This window comes from Thamnophis sirtalis, unplaced genomic scaffold (assembly GCF_051295495.1).
Source record: "Thamnophis sirtalis isolate CommonGarterSnake01/CBP01778 unplaced genomic scaffold, rThaSir2_p1.2 scaffold_5, whole genome shotgun sequence".
NCBI lineage: Eukaryota > Metazoa > Chordata > Lepidosauria > Squamata > Natricidae > Thamnophis > Thamnophis sirtalis.
Genome location: NW_028261385.1, coordinates 102,746,240 through 102,761,412, shown reverse-complemented (window position 1 = coordinate 102,761,412; position 15,173 = coordinate 102,746,240). Strand labels below are relative to the sequence as shown.

The 15,173-nt window shown below is 41.7% G+C and overlaps 1 protein-coding gene across 2 annotated transcripts; it reads left to right on the top strand.

Moving 5' to 3' along the window:
* Nucleotides 1–7,790: 7,790 nt before the first annotated feature.
* Nucleotides 7,791–14,732, top strand: XPA (XPA, DNA damage recognition and repair factor). Of its 2 annotated transcripts, none has more exons than XM_014063539.2 (7): nucleotides 7,791–7,854; nucleotides 8,915–9,081; nucleotides 9,812–9,931; nucleotides 10,524–10,629; nucleotides 11,249–11,414; nucleotides 12,569–12,686; nucleotides 14,183–14,732. In XM_014063539.2, the coding sequence occupies exons 2-7, from the start codon at nucleotides 8,943–8,945 to the stop codon at nucleotides 14,329–14,331; spliced, it is 798 nt and encodes a 265-aa protein (XP_013919014.1). In that variant the 5' UTR covers nucleotides 7,791–7,854; nucleotides 8,915–8,942; the 3' UTR covers nucleotides 14,332–14,732. The 2 variants fall into 2 exon arrangements, with proteins under 2 accessions (XP_013919014.1, XP_013919015.1); XM_014063540.2 differs by lacking the exon at nucleotides 7,791–7,854 and adding an exon at nucleotides 7,869–8,505.
* The last annotated feature ends 441 nt before the right edge of the window (nucleotides 14,733–15,173 follow it).

Sequence of the window (15,173 nt, the reverse complement as noted above, 5' to 3'; positions counted from 1 at the left end):
TATATTATTCATTATTGCATGGTCTCTTATAAATTGTTTATTTCTATTTTTTATCAAAGGCCAAAGGTATTTATGCAAATTTTCTGAAACTCCTGCCATTCCTTAGAAGCAGAAATATAAGGAAATGTGATGGATTCTGAAATCTATGTTAACTAACTCACATGGGAGTAGAATTTAATGTTTGGAACAGCTGCTCTCTCAAATCCTGCAAAAATCTTGACTCTATTACTTGATCTTTTATTGGACCATATATAATTGTTTACCTAGCTATACTAATCAGTTAATATCTTGTTTTCAATTTATTATCATAATCATTTGCAAAAGGAAGGTGGATCTTGGCAAAATTATTTATTGAAACATCACTGTGCAGGGTGTGTTCTTTAGCCCCTAATATACTTAGAGTGCTCTCGCTACACACTAGAAGAAATGAGGAGAAGACTTAAGCTCTTCGCTCCTCTTATGTTCCTGCCTTTAAGACTATTTCTTCAAGTGTAGTCCTAGGACCTGTGTGAAAGATCTCCCAAGAAGTTCCACTCAGAGTTCCATGAAATCACAATTATTTGCCAGCCTATGATGAAAAATAATACCACGTTAAAATCCCACGAACAATTGCGAGCAGCAGCAGTAGTGAATGCGTCAATTTCAATTTTCAATAGGTACATATGGACAAATACTTTCATGTATACAAACCAAATCTCTTTTGGGGTTCTCCATAATTTTTAGAAGTGGGAAAGGGTCCTTTGAGAAAAGTTTCAGAAACACTGCGCTAGATAGTTAGGAGCTGATACAGACTGCTTGGCCCCTCTGAAGAGAAGACCTCCATAATGTCTTCATGTGTGTAAACAGAGAGGATCAAAGATCAGGTTCCATAGGTCAGTTATATGTTTTATTAATTTCTTTTTTTTCTCAGAGAAAATTGTCTTGAGACCTGGTGTTTGATACATCCTGTATATCCAACACACACACACAGACACCGACGCACACACACACGCACACAATTCCAATACATTTATAAACAAAAGAAATACTGTATTATTCAAAGGGGTAGAAGTATTGTAATCCCTCTTTAAAAAAAAAATGACAGAGCACCGTAGCACCATTTCTTGGGAAAGGATGATGCAATTAACTGATAAGAATAATACTACTTTGGCTTGGTTTCAGTTGTGGATGAAGACTTAAATCTTTTATGCTTAGCCCACTTATACAAACATAAATATAATCCCATCACATGACTGCCTTCTGGGGAAAGCAGCATTACGTAAAATGCAAAAAGTGAGAAGTAGTGGGCAGAATAAATAAAAGACAGGAGATAAGAGGAAGAGGAAAGGAACTCAAATTAAATCTAGTTGTCTCCAATGCCATTCATTACAGTCCTCTATTCGCTTCTTTCTTGACAAATCATCCTGACTTCCACCAAGTGCACACCTGACCTTTTCTCTTTCAATTTCTCTTTAAACATTTTACCTCACTTTTTAAAAAGGGTGTCATGTATTCCATCCTACCATGCTTTTCTCAATCTTCTCCTTCCCCTTGAGATGGTTATTCTTCCTTCATATACAGGCAGTCCTCGACTTATGACCACAATTAAACCCCAAATCTCTTTTGCTAACTGAGATTTATTAAGTGAGTTTGCCTCATTTTACAACTTTTCTTGCCACAAATGTTAAGTGAATCACTACATCTCTTAAATTAGTTGCACTGTTGTTAAATGAATTCAGTTTCCACATTGACTTTGCTTGTCAGAAAGTCGCAAAAGGGGATGCCATGATCCAGGGACACTACAACCATCATAAATATGAGCCAGTTGCCAAGCATCTGAATGTAAATCATGTGACCCTGGAGATGGTGCAAATGTCCTCAGTGTGAAAAATGGTCTTAAGCCACTTTTTCAGTGCCATTGTAACTTCAAACAATCACTAAACGAACTGTTGTAAGTCGAAGACTACCTGTATTTGTTTTGCAATTTGATTCTTAATCAACCACCTCAACTGACATCTACATGCCTAAACCATATGTAATGGTCACTCATTTTCTACTGTCCAGACTAAGATTCATTCATCACCCATTCATTAGTTTCACTCTCATTTTCCACACCAATAATCCACTCATATTACATTTGACTTTCAGGCTTCTTCATAGTGGGCCAAAACAAACTATTACAAACAGGCGTTTTGACTTCTTTTAACCAACAATAGACTCTTTCTTCCAGCATTTAGAATCCTAAATATTTTCCATTTGTTTTCCATTTTTAATTACCTTTCAATCAACATATGCAAATTCATCTACCTGCTTATTTTATTGCCATTTATACATAATACATCCTACTTTCCATACTACATGCAATTACTTTGTCTTTGATATATTAGTTTTCAAATGTATACTTCATTTATTATCATACAATCTATTTAAAATTTTCTACAAATCAAGTTCTGAAACAATAAAATGGCACCATGTGCATACAGAAAGACACATGCACATTTATGTTCTTATCCAACAGACCTTTAGTGTTATCATAGCATGTTTACATACGACAACACATCTATTACCATTGCTATTATTTTCATATTTTGCTCTTTTTTTTTCATTAATGAAGAAGTAACAAAAATAAATAATAATAAAATATTTCTGATTGTGAAAGTAACAGATACCGCGGTGTTGCAACATTAAGGCGTAAGACATCGTCTTCTGATTTTGAATATTTCGTTGACTTGTTGCAGTCTGCAAGATTAATTTTCAAAAACTCTTCCTATGAGTTCCTGTGGTCTGAGACTTCTCATTCCACAGTAAAATATAAAGCAGGCTGTTTCCTGAGAAAGACTGTAATGCTGGGAAAGGTGGAAGGAAAGAGAAAAGTGTTGTGTTCTGAGCATGCTCAGCACATTCTAATTTCGACCGGAACACAGCTAACAGCTGATTGGTGGAGCCATCTGACAACTTGTATAAAAGCGAACTGTCAAACGGCAGCTTCAGTTGTTGCCTGTCAGTAAGCTGGTGCGTTTTATTGTTAGCTGTTACTGTTACGGAATAAATTTGTTAGCCTTTATTCCGCCTGAACCTCAGTCATTCTGGCACCCACACTAAGTTCAGAGTATTGAACACTGGCAACGAAGGTGGGATTGTCGATCTGAGGCCAGGTTGCTGGTCACTATCTACCGCTGAAGTTCGCTACTAAGCTAAGTAACGCACGATGAGACGTTGTGACCACGGGTGACAAGAATGGCTACCGTAATGTTTCCGCTCCACCCATCAAGCTGCCCAGCTGCAAAAGAACCTCAGCGAAAGACTCCAAGGTAGACGATGACTGTCATGCCATTTTTCGCAACCCCTCACAGTCAGAAGTGCGAGCGTTCCAGATCTGCAATTCTATGAGGAAGAAAATCAACCTAACGGTCCAAGTCAAGGGTGTGCCCTGTGTGATGGAAATGGACACAGACTCAGCAACTTCTATTGTGTCCTGGAGCACCATTAAGTGCCTGCTGCCAAAGCTGTCCAAGCGTTGGTTGCAATGTTGCCACTTAAATTTACGGGACTATCAAGGGAATATTACTCCCATAATAGGCGCCAGAACCGTACAAGTACAGTTCAAGGATTTCAAGGGGCGATTGCCTTTGATAGTGGTTGAAGGAGCCTTACCCAGTCTCCTTGGACTTGATTGTTCGATGCCCTGGGCCTCCAGATCAATGGTATAAATTGTGTGCAGCCAGCTGAACTGGACATTTTAGTTAATGAATTTCCTGCCATTTCTGACGGCCAGCTAAGTACCTACAAAGGCACTTCAGTCTCTTTCAATAATGATCCGAAAGTCCCATCGGTCCGCCTGAAGCCACGTAGACTGCCCTTCGCACTCAAGCTAAAAGTCGATGCTGAACTAGATAGACTCATCGCCCAAGGGGTCCTTGAGCCAGTGGACCACGCGAGGTGGGAGACCCCTATTGTGGTACCAGTTAAGCCAGATTGCAGTGTAAGAATCTGCGCTGACTATAAATGCTCTTTGAACCATGCCTTATCATCCAATGCCTACCAAGTGCCAGTTGTTCACCACCTGCTGGACACCTTAGGGGAAGGCACCATCTTCACAAAATTGGAGTTGGCCCAGGCCTACCAGCAACTGCTGGTAGACGACGCAGCGGAAGCCCAGACCATCATCACGCACCGCAGGGCTTTCAAATGTCGGCGGCTGCAGTTTGGGGTTAGTATTGCCCCAGGCTTATTTCAAAGTTTAATGGAGTGGCTGCTCCATTGACTCAAGGGCGTCATCCCTTATTTGGATGACGTCCTCATTTCTGCAACCAGCCATCCCGAACTTATGGCCAGACTGCGTGCAGTGCTCCAACGTTTTAATCAGGCCAGTCTAAAGGTGAAATGCAAAAAGTGCCAGATTGCCATACTCCAGGTCGAGTTCCTGGGGTACCTCGTTGACGCGGCAGGTCTGCACCCCACGGCTGCAAAGACCAAAGTGATTTTGGAGGCTCCTGTTCCTTCTACCAAAGCTGAACTTCAAGCCTTCCTTGGACTTCTTAATTTTTACGCACTATTCCTGCCGCACAAGGCTTCTGTGACTGAGCCACTACATCACCTCCTTGAGAATTCAGCCACCTGGAATTGGGGCAAACGGGAGGCTGCGGCTTTCCAAGCTGTTAAACAACTGCTAGCTTCCAACGCAGTCCTCTTGCAATACAATGAACAGTTGCCTGTGTTACTCGCCTGCGATGCCTCTCCCTATGGGATGGGTGCTGTGCTGTGTCACCAACTACCTAATGGCACCAAAGTGCCAGTGGCCTTCTTCTCCAGAACTCTGTTGGGCGCTGAAAGAAACTATGGACAATTAGACAAGGAGGCGTTGGCAATTGTCACCGGGGTAAAATGTTTTACCTACTACCTCTACGGCCACTAGTTCCAGATCGTCACTGACCACAAGCCGTTGCTGGGCCTGTTGGCCAGGGACAAATAAACACCGCAAGTGATGTCCCCGCAAATGACCCACTGGACGGTCTTCTTGGCGGCCTACAATTACATCTTGCTGCACTGCTCAGGGAAGCAAATCGCCCATGCCGATATGCGTTAAGTCGTTGCCCTCTTCCTGAGGTGCTCAAATACCCTGCCCAAGCGTCAGCAGTGCTCCTGATTGGCGACAGCCATTTTCCGGTCACCTCTGCGGACCTTGCCCAGCAATCAGCTAAGGACAAGGTAATTTCCCAGGTGCTAGATTGGGTTCAGCAAGGTTGGCCACAGTGTTTCTTAGCTGCGGAGTTTCAGCCTTTTAAAAATCGCCAATTGGAGCTGTCCGCTCAGAGCGGCTGCCTTTTGTGGGAACACAGGGTAATAGTTCCACCCCCACTCCGAACGGCAGTATTGAAGAAACTCCATTGTGGCCATCCAGGCATTGCCCGTATGGAAACATTAGGGAAAAGTTAGCCTTGGTGGCCTAAACCGGACCAGGACATAGCTGCTTGGGTCTCTACCTGCCCCCAATGTCAGGAACCATGCCCAATGCCTTTAAAAACGCCACCTAGGGAGTGGGAATGCCCCAGCGCCCCATGGGTTCGAATACACATAGATTTTGCCAGACCATTCCATGGGCAGGTTTTCCTAGTGGTGGTGGATGCGTTCTCAAAGTGGCTGGACCTAGTAAGAATGGCATCCACCACCTCTGGGGCAGTTATTGGGGCCCTCAGGTGACTGTTTGCCACATGGCCTACCTGATTTGCTGGTGTCCAATAATGGGCCCCAGCTGACTTCAGCCACTTTCAAGGGGTTCCTGGCAACTATGGGAATTCGGCACACGCTAATCTCCCCCTTTCACCCAGCCAGTAATGGCCTGGCTGAGTGGATGGTGCACTCTGCCAAAGAGGCACTGGCTAAGACGGGTCCGGCTGACTCGCAGGAGCGGATTAACGCCTTCCTGCTAGCACACCATTCAACGCCATGTCCCCAAACAAACAGGACCCCTGCAGAATTACTCATGGGCAGGTGGCTCAGAATGTGCTTAGACAGATTGCACCCATGTTACTCATCAAACAAGCTCTTAGATTCAATGGCGGGGGGATGAGGGGGGGGTTCAGCCCAGGCGAGGCAATCTACACAAGAAATTACGTAGGCCATCCGTTGTGGTTGCCGGGAACTATCACTGACGAGACCGGCCCCTGTTCTTACAGGGTGAAGCTGGACGATGGCTGAATGTGGTGACGCCATTGTGACCAGTTTCGCGCAAGGTGGGGGCAGCAGTTAACAAATACACCAGAGCAGATTTAGCCAGATGTCAAAGACAGAGACATGGGTTTGGCCAATGCATCAGCAGCAGATTCCGAGGTCCACCCTGAGGGAAACAACGACAACCTTCTTGGGGACCGGGCCAACTCCGTCTTCATCCTGATCCGCCATCGGTGTTCTGCGATGCAGAGTCCTCAGAGGCCTGTCCATCCGCGCCAGAGACTACGCCAGAACTGCGTCGATCAGGCTGGATTAGGCGCAGACTGGCCTATCTACAGGACTATCTTCCGTGGACATGGTGGGAAGGAGTGTTGTGTTCTGAGCATGCTCAGCACGTTCTAGTTTTGGCGGGAACACAGCTAACAGCTGATTGGTAGAGCCATCTGTCAGCTCATATAAAAGATGGCAGCTTCAGCTGTTGCCTGTCAGTAAGCCGGTGCGTTTTACTGTTAGCTATTACTGTTACGGAATAAATTTATTCCGCCTGAGCCTCAGTCATTCTGGCACCCACACTAAATTCAGAGTATTGAACAAAAAATGGTCATTGAGGAGCTGAAAGGATTCAGTTACAATGTAAGGGGTTGGATTCAAAAAAAATTACTGCCGGTTCTGTGGATGTGATTTGGTGGGCATGGTTTGGTGGGTGGGGCAAGGAAAGGATACTGCAAAATCCTCATTTCCTCCCAATCAGCTGGGACTCAGAGAATAGATGGGGCGGGGCCAGTCAGGGGTGGTATTTACCGGTTCCCCAAACTACTCAGAATTTCCGCTACCAGTTCTCCAGAACTGGTTAGAACCTGCTGAATAACACCTCTAAATGGGTGCCCTATTGGAAGATCTGAAAGGCTAAATTAATGGGGGGGGGAATCTATTGGCTTTGATGGCATGTAATTAATTATTTCAATTTTAAAATAAAATCAAAAGATTGAAGGTTATATTTCTGTAATGCTTATACCACCAGAAGCCTGTATGTTTATGCCAACTAAGCAATTCGTATAAAAGTAGAAGGTATTAATTTGCAAAGGTTTCAGCGCACTCTGCTGTCGGTTGTCAAAACCCCACGTGCTTACTTTACTTTCTGGGTAGGGCAATTTATACACCTGATGTGGCCGAACTACAACTCCCAGCAGCCAAGGCGGCTCGCCGCCAAACACATATTGTATAGCAGAACATTTGGAGCGCTTGCTCTTTCGAAATCGTCCTTCGTTTTTTGCGCATTTGAAATTGCCTCAATTTTTGAAGACATGCCTATGCGTTCGCGGAGAAAGTGTCTTCTACTGAGACCTAAGAGATTGGCTTTGATCTCGGTTACAACCTGAATCAATTGTATCAAGCTACTCTCTTAGCGCAGCTACAGTTTGCACATACAACACCAAACTTATCTTTCTCATCCCAACTTCATATTTCACACTATAAAGATAATTGTACAGGACTATTTTTTTAAAAAAATGAGAATAATTTAAAAAAAAATCCTGTCGCCTTGAAAAGCTATTTTAAATCTCGCTATCTACGGAAGGATTGTCTTTTCTTCATTTTAAGTCTATGGTCAAAAGCTCTCCATTACACTTCGGTGGGTGGGTGGGTGAGAGTGAGCCTTTACCAGCGCATGCGCACTCTGTCCAAGAAGCCCTATCTGTGCTGCTGGTGAGTACTGTAGCCGGTGGTCGGAGCGTTGGAGCGTCTTCTCGGATTTTCCTGCTTTTCCAAGGCGGGACCGGGAAGTGAAGACCAAACTTACGCGGGGCAGGGAGCCCCGTGGCGTGTATAACTGGCGGATGGTGGTCAGAGAGGAGGGTTGTGCCGAATGGGAGCCGATTTCTGTCCCTGCTTGGATCTGTCACCCTGTTTGACAGGCGGCGCGGATTAACCTTTGCGGGGAGCGAGTTGCTAAAATCTCCCTTTCTGATGCCAGCGAGGAAAAACAACAAAGAGTTGTGACATTTCCAAATCTCGGGGGATTGATTGGGCACAAACCTTTGTGCACTGAAGCCCACTTTATCAGTCATGTCGCCTCCTAGAGGGGAAGCAACTCTGCAATTTTTTGGGGCAGTGTTGCAAAATTGATGGGGGGGGGTTCGACTTCCAATAAAAAAGCCCAAGAATCACCCATCCAAGAAAGAACAGAACAGAACAAAACAGAACAGAACAAAACAAAACAGGAGAGTTGGAAGGGACGTCCGAGTTCTTCAAATCCAACCCTCTGCTTAGACAGGAAACCCTATACCACTTCAGACAAATGGTTATCCAACATCTTCTTAAAAACTTCCAGTGTTGGAGCATTCACAATTTCTGGAGGCAAGTTGTTCTATGGATTAATTGTTGTAAGGCTCAGAAAATTTCTCCTCGTTGTTTCTCTCCTTGATTAGTTTCCATCCATTGCTTCTTGTCCTGCCTTCAAGTGCTTTGGAGAATAGCTTGACTCCCTCTTCTTTGTAGCAATCCCTGAGATACTGGAACACTGCTATCATGTCTCCCTTAGTCCTTTTCATCAGACTAGACATACCCAGTTCCAGCAACCGTTCTTTATATGTTTTAGTCTCCAATCCCCTAATCATCTTTGTTGCTCTTCTCTCCACTTTTTCTCTTAATGCCATTGCACCTCACTCCATGTTTCATTAAATATGCTCAAATTGGTATTTAGTAGTCCTTTGGCTATTTTTAAAAAAAATTCAATTACCTCTGTCTATCCTCTTCCCTTTTTTAGATGAGTGATTCTGATTCTGTATTTGGCCATGGATCCAAGTGCTGCCCAAGGAGAAAAGAACACACTCTCCGAGACCATGAAGGCAAAGATTGAGAGGAACCGTCAGCGGGCTTTGATGCTCAGGCAAGCTAGACTGGCGAACTGGCCCTACCCTTCTCCTGGCGAAGGTTTGCCGTATCCTCTTATTGTGTCATATATGGGGCAACACACAGAGCTTCTGTTAGTGTACTTTATAAGGAAGTCAGATGAAAAAGATAATGTAGGGAAGTTCTTAAGACTTTCCCTAATAAGTTGTACGTTCTGGGAAATTAAACAAGTGTATTGTAAAAAGGGTCACCACCTTCTTTTGCGGTGAGTGTGCAGAGAAGCTAAGACGGGTTTCCATAATATTCTCTGCCTTACTAGGTCTTTCATTGGACTTACATTCACTGCCTGCATTCATGCATAATAATAAGGAAGAATGTTTGTGGAACAAACTATGGTAAAGGATACTTTATTCAAATCTGAAGATAAAATGTGCATTGACATTATTGGCTTAATGCTAGGTAATACCAAGCCAGTGTCATTCTGTATTACATTATTAGCAGGATGGGCCAACCCAGCCAACTGTGCTTCATTCAGTGGTGTAATTACATAAACAGTGGCTTAGTAAATATATGGACTCACTCATATCTTCCCAGTTTGTTTTATAAATTAGATCTGTTGCATCACAGTTTGAGGTGTATATATTTTTAGACTGTGGTCTAAAAGTGTTGAAGCAGTTGAAGTCTAAAAGTGTTGTTGAAGTCTCTTCAGTGACTGAAAGTAGTTTATATAATGAATGTTATGGAGTCTTTTCAAAACAAAGTTATTTTATTTGTACAGGTGCACAATTAAATTGTTACTTTATCTTTCCAGGCAGCTCAAAAGTTAAAGTACCTTCAAAGACAATAGATACAGGAGGAGGGTTTTTTCTGGAGGAGGAAGAGGAAGAAGAGACAAAACGACACCAAACTGAGAAAATTGTGCATCCTCCTGGTAATTTGTGGTTTATTTTGATAAGTGCCTGAATAAGCAAGATGTAGGAAATTTTGGTTGAAAAGAGCCATATGTTCTTGCTGAATAGCTGTGTGTCCATACTGATGTAGGCAGTATTCTAGGTTCAACATTGGTTAAATAAGAATATAAATTTGCTAATTTAATCCAAAATTGACTGAGAATTAAAGTGAGTGCGGATGGAGACAACACATCTAGATATCACCAGATTGGAAAAAAATTGCACTGAGTCAATAATTTGCTTCAAATGATTCTGGGCAGCATACAAAGATTGAAATCAAAGTTAAAGAACAATAACCCATGTTATCCAAGGTAAAGGATATCATAAAACCACATCAACAACCCAGCTTGCCTAACCTGGAAAAGCAAGTTAGTTAGAACTTATTAGTTCTAATAAGGAGTGCTTATTTTTCTCAAGGTTTACAGACAATAAAACACAATGAAATGTCATTTCCAAGATTCCAAAGCTTAATTTTTTCTTGTGTGTGTATTTCTTGTTATTGTCACTTTACTATTTTGGATAAATTTAAGAGCCTGAATTGTTATTATTGTACTTCTGTTCTTATTTTAATAGGTCCAGTATTAGAATTTGATTATCTGATCTGTGAAGAATGTGGAAAGGAATTCATGGACTCTTATCTCATGAACCATTTTGACCTGGCAACATGTGATAATTGCAGGTACAGCAATTTTATTTTTGTACTTTCAAATCAGTTCTGACTCCTGGCAACTGTGGATTAAGAATGACTAAATAAGTGGATTTAGTGTTTAGCAAATGGTTTCATTTTGTTTGTATTGCAAACATTTCTAGCTCAGCATAAAAAAATATTTCAAAATATTCCATTATGGTTGCATTGAAACTTAGTATTAATACTGTGCATGCTTAAAAATGATTTGGAAAAAGTGTTTGACCTCACCCGAGCATACTTTTTAATGTTCTTTTAATGCACCCCTTTTTACAGGCTTCCACACCAGCTTGAAAAAAGATGTGATTTAAGAGTTGATTTAAATATTCTATTCATTAAAGTTCTTTTTTTCTTCAGATTCATGTGGAAGGGGGGGGGGGAATTGTGTTTTTATAAAGTTTGAAGCTCTTTTTCCAAATCATTTTCAAGGCTTTTTTTTTTTTTTTTTGCATAGACCAACTTGATATTCGGTGTGCTTATCTTATAATATGTACCACTGAATATAAAAATGCAAAGTTAAGAATTAGCTAAGTTAGTGGTGCAATATGTATATTATTTGTTATATGCAAGTACATAGAATGTATTTTCAGGTTGAATTGGGATCTCATTTCAGAGATGTTGAAAACAAACATAAACTCTTAACAAGGACTGAAGCAAAGCAAGAGTATCTTCTCAAAGACTGTGATTTAGACAAGAGAGAGCCAGTGCTTAGATTCATTCTGAAGAAAAATCCTCATAATCCACATTGGGGTGACATGAAACTTTATTTAAAACTACAGGTAATTGAATCTTGTCCTCTCAATATTTTTCTTCCAAAGATATGACTTCTTTGCATTCTAACATTTCAGTTTTTCTCATGGTGAACGTTTAACTATTTGATCGAACTGTCTCAATTTTTTTTGGTGGTGGGTAGTCATGTGGGAGCTGAATTATATCAGAATGTGCCTTTCTACTGAGGGAAGACTTTTTGATTCAGTGTAGTTTTCTATCAAAAAGGAAGGGAAGGGAAGATCTTTTTGTAACCCGCAAAATCTGTTCTAAAATTTTGGGGAACACTTTGGAACAGTATAGCAAATGGTGCCAGTTGAGAGACATCATTCTAGATAATCCTCTGTAATTACTTAAAGGTAAAGATTCCCCTCGCACATATGTGCTATTCATTCCTGACTCTAGGGGGCGGTGCTCATCTCCGTTTCAAAGCTGAAGAGCCAAAATGTCTTCGCGTTCATGTGGCTGGCATGTCTAAACACTGAAGGTGCACAGAACGGTTGTTCCTATTTTTCTACTTGCATTTTTACATGCTAGGTTGGCAGAATCTGGGACAAGTAACAGAAGCTCACTCTGTTACACAGCGCTAGGGATTCGAACCACCGAACTGCTGACCTTTCTGATCAACAAGCTCTTAGCCACTGAGCCACCGTGTCCCTTATAATTACTTATTATATATTATCATTATATATATTGTAATTACTTACTTACCATTAAGCTACCTGTATAGTTTAATATATACTAGGGAGGGATTCATTTCCTAAAAAAAAAAAAAAAAAAGCTTCAGTATCTGTGGAACTAATCTCATTGCTGCATCCAGAGACTTTCTGAATTTGTTGCACGATTGCCGTGCTGTTTCCCACAAGCATTGATTACTATTGTAATATTGTCAGGAGGTATAAATGGGACCACTTCTTTGTATGAATTGCCATTCTTCCATGAAAAGAACAGCTTCTTAAATAAAACAACCCTTTCACCAAAGATACTGAATGAAAATAGTGCTAAGTGAAGATAGCATATATTCTTTGCTAAAGAGAGCTAGCTGAGAACAAGAGCCCTTGTTTGTTGGTACAGCAGCCATCATAAAGATGGGAGCTGGGACTTTGTGTAAGTAATTTGTTTCCAGTCCCCTAAATTTTACTCAAATGATGCTTGGCATTTACAGGTAATTAAGCGCTCCCTTGAAGTTTGGGGTAGTGAGGAAGCATTAGAAGAAGCCAAAGAGAACCGCCAAGATAACAGAGAGAAGATGAAACAGAAAAAGTTTGACAAAAAAGTTAAAGGTAGGTTACAAATAGTATTTGAGGGATACCAGTAAACCTCCCTGTCCTTCTACTTTTACGATTGAAAGACAGTAGCCTGTAGAAATACTCAGTCATCTAGGTCATGGTTATCCCAAAGGTGTTTTTTCAGGAAGCAACTGGATTTTCTTGGTTTTTTTTTTTTCTTTTGAAGATGTTTTGCTTCTCATCCAAGAAGTTCCTTCAACTCTGACAGGATAGTGGGGAATGGAAGGATTTATATTCCTTGCAGACAGCTGGTACTCTGCATCCTTTTAGAGGGTCATTGAAGCACTTGGAAGTTTATCTGTGTCCTCAGGGTCACCTGAGAAGTCCTCCTGGTTCCTCTGGAAATCCATTCCTATTCCCACACCATTCAAAGGGTTTTCATCCCAAATTGTATAGCTAAAAGCCTGTAGGGCTATGCCTACACAGATTAGCTTTATTTCAAAAAACATTATTGGATTCCACTTACACCCAGTATATTTGACTCTAAAGTAAAAATGGTGGGTTGATACAATTGTTTATAGTAGAGCTTTTAAAAATGCCTTTGAGTCAATGTTGATTCAAATATTTCAGTAGTTTGCTATTATCTGTTTCCCTTGGCTGAATGAGAATGACCCAGCTGACTTTGTGCCTATATCAAACCAGAAGTCGGTCTCTTATCAGTAGTTATCTCCTCCCCCCCCCAAAAAAGAAAGCTAACTTGGGCTGGAGGGGGGAGGAGTATAGGAAGGATGGCAGAACTGTCAGGTAAATTGGAAGTCTACAAGTCACCAACCCCTACTGATAGCTAGTTTTATTACACCAATCACACTCTTGATACTGATGCCTTACTGGCTGAAAGATTAGGGACTTAATATATAGCTGTGATGGTGAACCTGTGGTAAGCTCTCTCTGCGGGCACGCAAGCCATCACCCAGCTCAATTCCACGGCGCATGTGCACGTGCCTCCTGGCGGCCGATTTTCATGTCACTGCAGTGCATGTGGGAGATGCGTGCACATGTGCAGGAGGGTCGTGCGTGCATGCGTGGGGAGGCGGAGTGCAACACCTCCCGCACCTCATTTTTGGTTCCAGGAGGCTTTAGGAATTTTGCTAGGCCCAAAATGGGCTACAGGAGGAAGTCGCACACATGCATGGGGGGAGCATAGGGAGAGGCGGGGGTTACACACATGCAGGGGGGCAAGGGGCCATGCGCGTATGCGCAGGTGGCCATGGCATATTGCATTGGGTGTGGCTACACAATTTTGACCCATGAAGAGAAAAAAGTTAGCCATTACTGATCTAGGGAATCTAGGGAAAGTTACATTCTTTGTGTCTGCTTTTTATGACCACCGTCTTCTAATGGACTTTAAAATTCACTCTAGATTCATTCCAATTCCATTCACACATTTCTTTCAAAAACAGACATTAAAACATTAGGATATGCAGACTGTCATTGAGGTTGATTTTGTGTGTGATGATGTTTTAACTATTGTGCTCCTTCTATTGTATTAGAATTACGACGAGCTGTAAGAAGTAGTTTATGGAAAAAAGACACAAGTATCCATCAACATGAGTATGGAGCTGAAGAAATGATAGGCGATGATACGTACAGAAAGATCTGCAGCACATGTGGTCATGAATTAACCTATGAAAAGATGTAGTACGGCTTGGATTTACATTCAGTGCATTTTTGTATTCAAGTTTTTATGTAATGGATCACGTTCTTTGTGACCTATTTTGCATACCCTAACCATTATCCAGAAATAACTGAAAATCTGACAGAAAAGAGGCATAATAAGCATCCTTTTATAAAAAATGTTACATTTATTGAATAATAAAAATATTTAACTGTATAATACTTACACAGTTAAATGCTTATCTGTATCACTGCATGCATCTTAACATTTTTCATATATATCTACAGTAGTCTGTGAGTTAGAAAAAACACTTTCCAATTTTGAAGCTCATACACATATACACTGTAGAATATAGAGAAGAGGAAACACACCCTTGCACTTGGTTCTAGCAACTTTATCGCTGTGGAGATAGAGGCTGCATCAAAGAACATAATATACCAAAGTGTGTGGTTTGTGTGGTTTTGATTTAGTGTTATTTCAGTTTAGTTCAGTTTATTGTATTTGTATGCCGCCCTTTTCCCCCGAAGGGGGACTCATTTCCACAGTCACAGATCTGTAAGCCCCAAAACTTCAGACTGAGCTATCGATTGCCATGGAGAATGCTACTGGGAGGGTTGAAGATTTGCTGACCAAGTTAATTTGAGGCCCTGTAGACTAGAGCAGTATGTAGTTTAAACTATTACTATTACTAGGTAGGGAGACAACTAGTGGTGAGTTTCAAATCCTCATGGACGCGCACCATGTGTGCACACACACGCAATGTGTGCATGCATCTTAGCACCTCTGTGATGCTCCAGTTGCTCTGCGGAGCGTCGCACAGGCACTGTATGCGCCATGCACATGCGCGGCAGCACAGAAGCTTTAAA

Excerpts from the sequence above, each read along its gene's own strand:
- XPA (XM_014063539.2), top strand. The coding sequence starts at position 8,943 with ATGGATCCAAGTGCTGCCCAAGGAGAAAAGAACACACTCTCCGAGACC. Across the intron at positions 10,630-11,248 it reads GCAACATGTGATAATTGCAG|AGATGTTGAAAACAAACATA; the intron begins GTACAGCAATTT and ends ATCTCATTTCAG. Across the intron at positions 11,415-12,568 it reads AACTTTATTTAAAACTACAG|GTAATTAAGCGCTCCCTTGA; the intron begins GTAATTGAATCT and ends TGGCATTTACAG.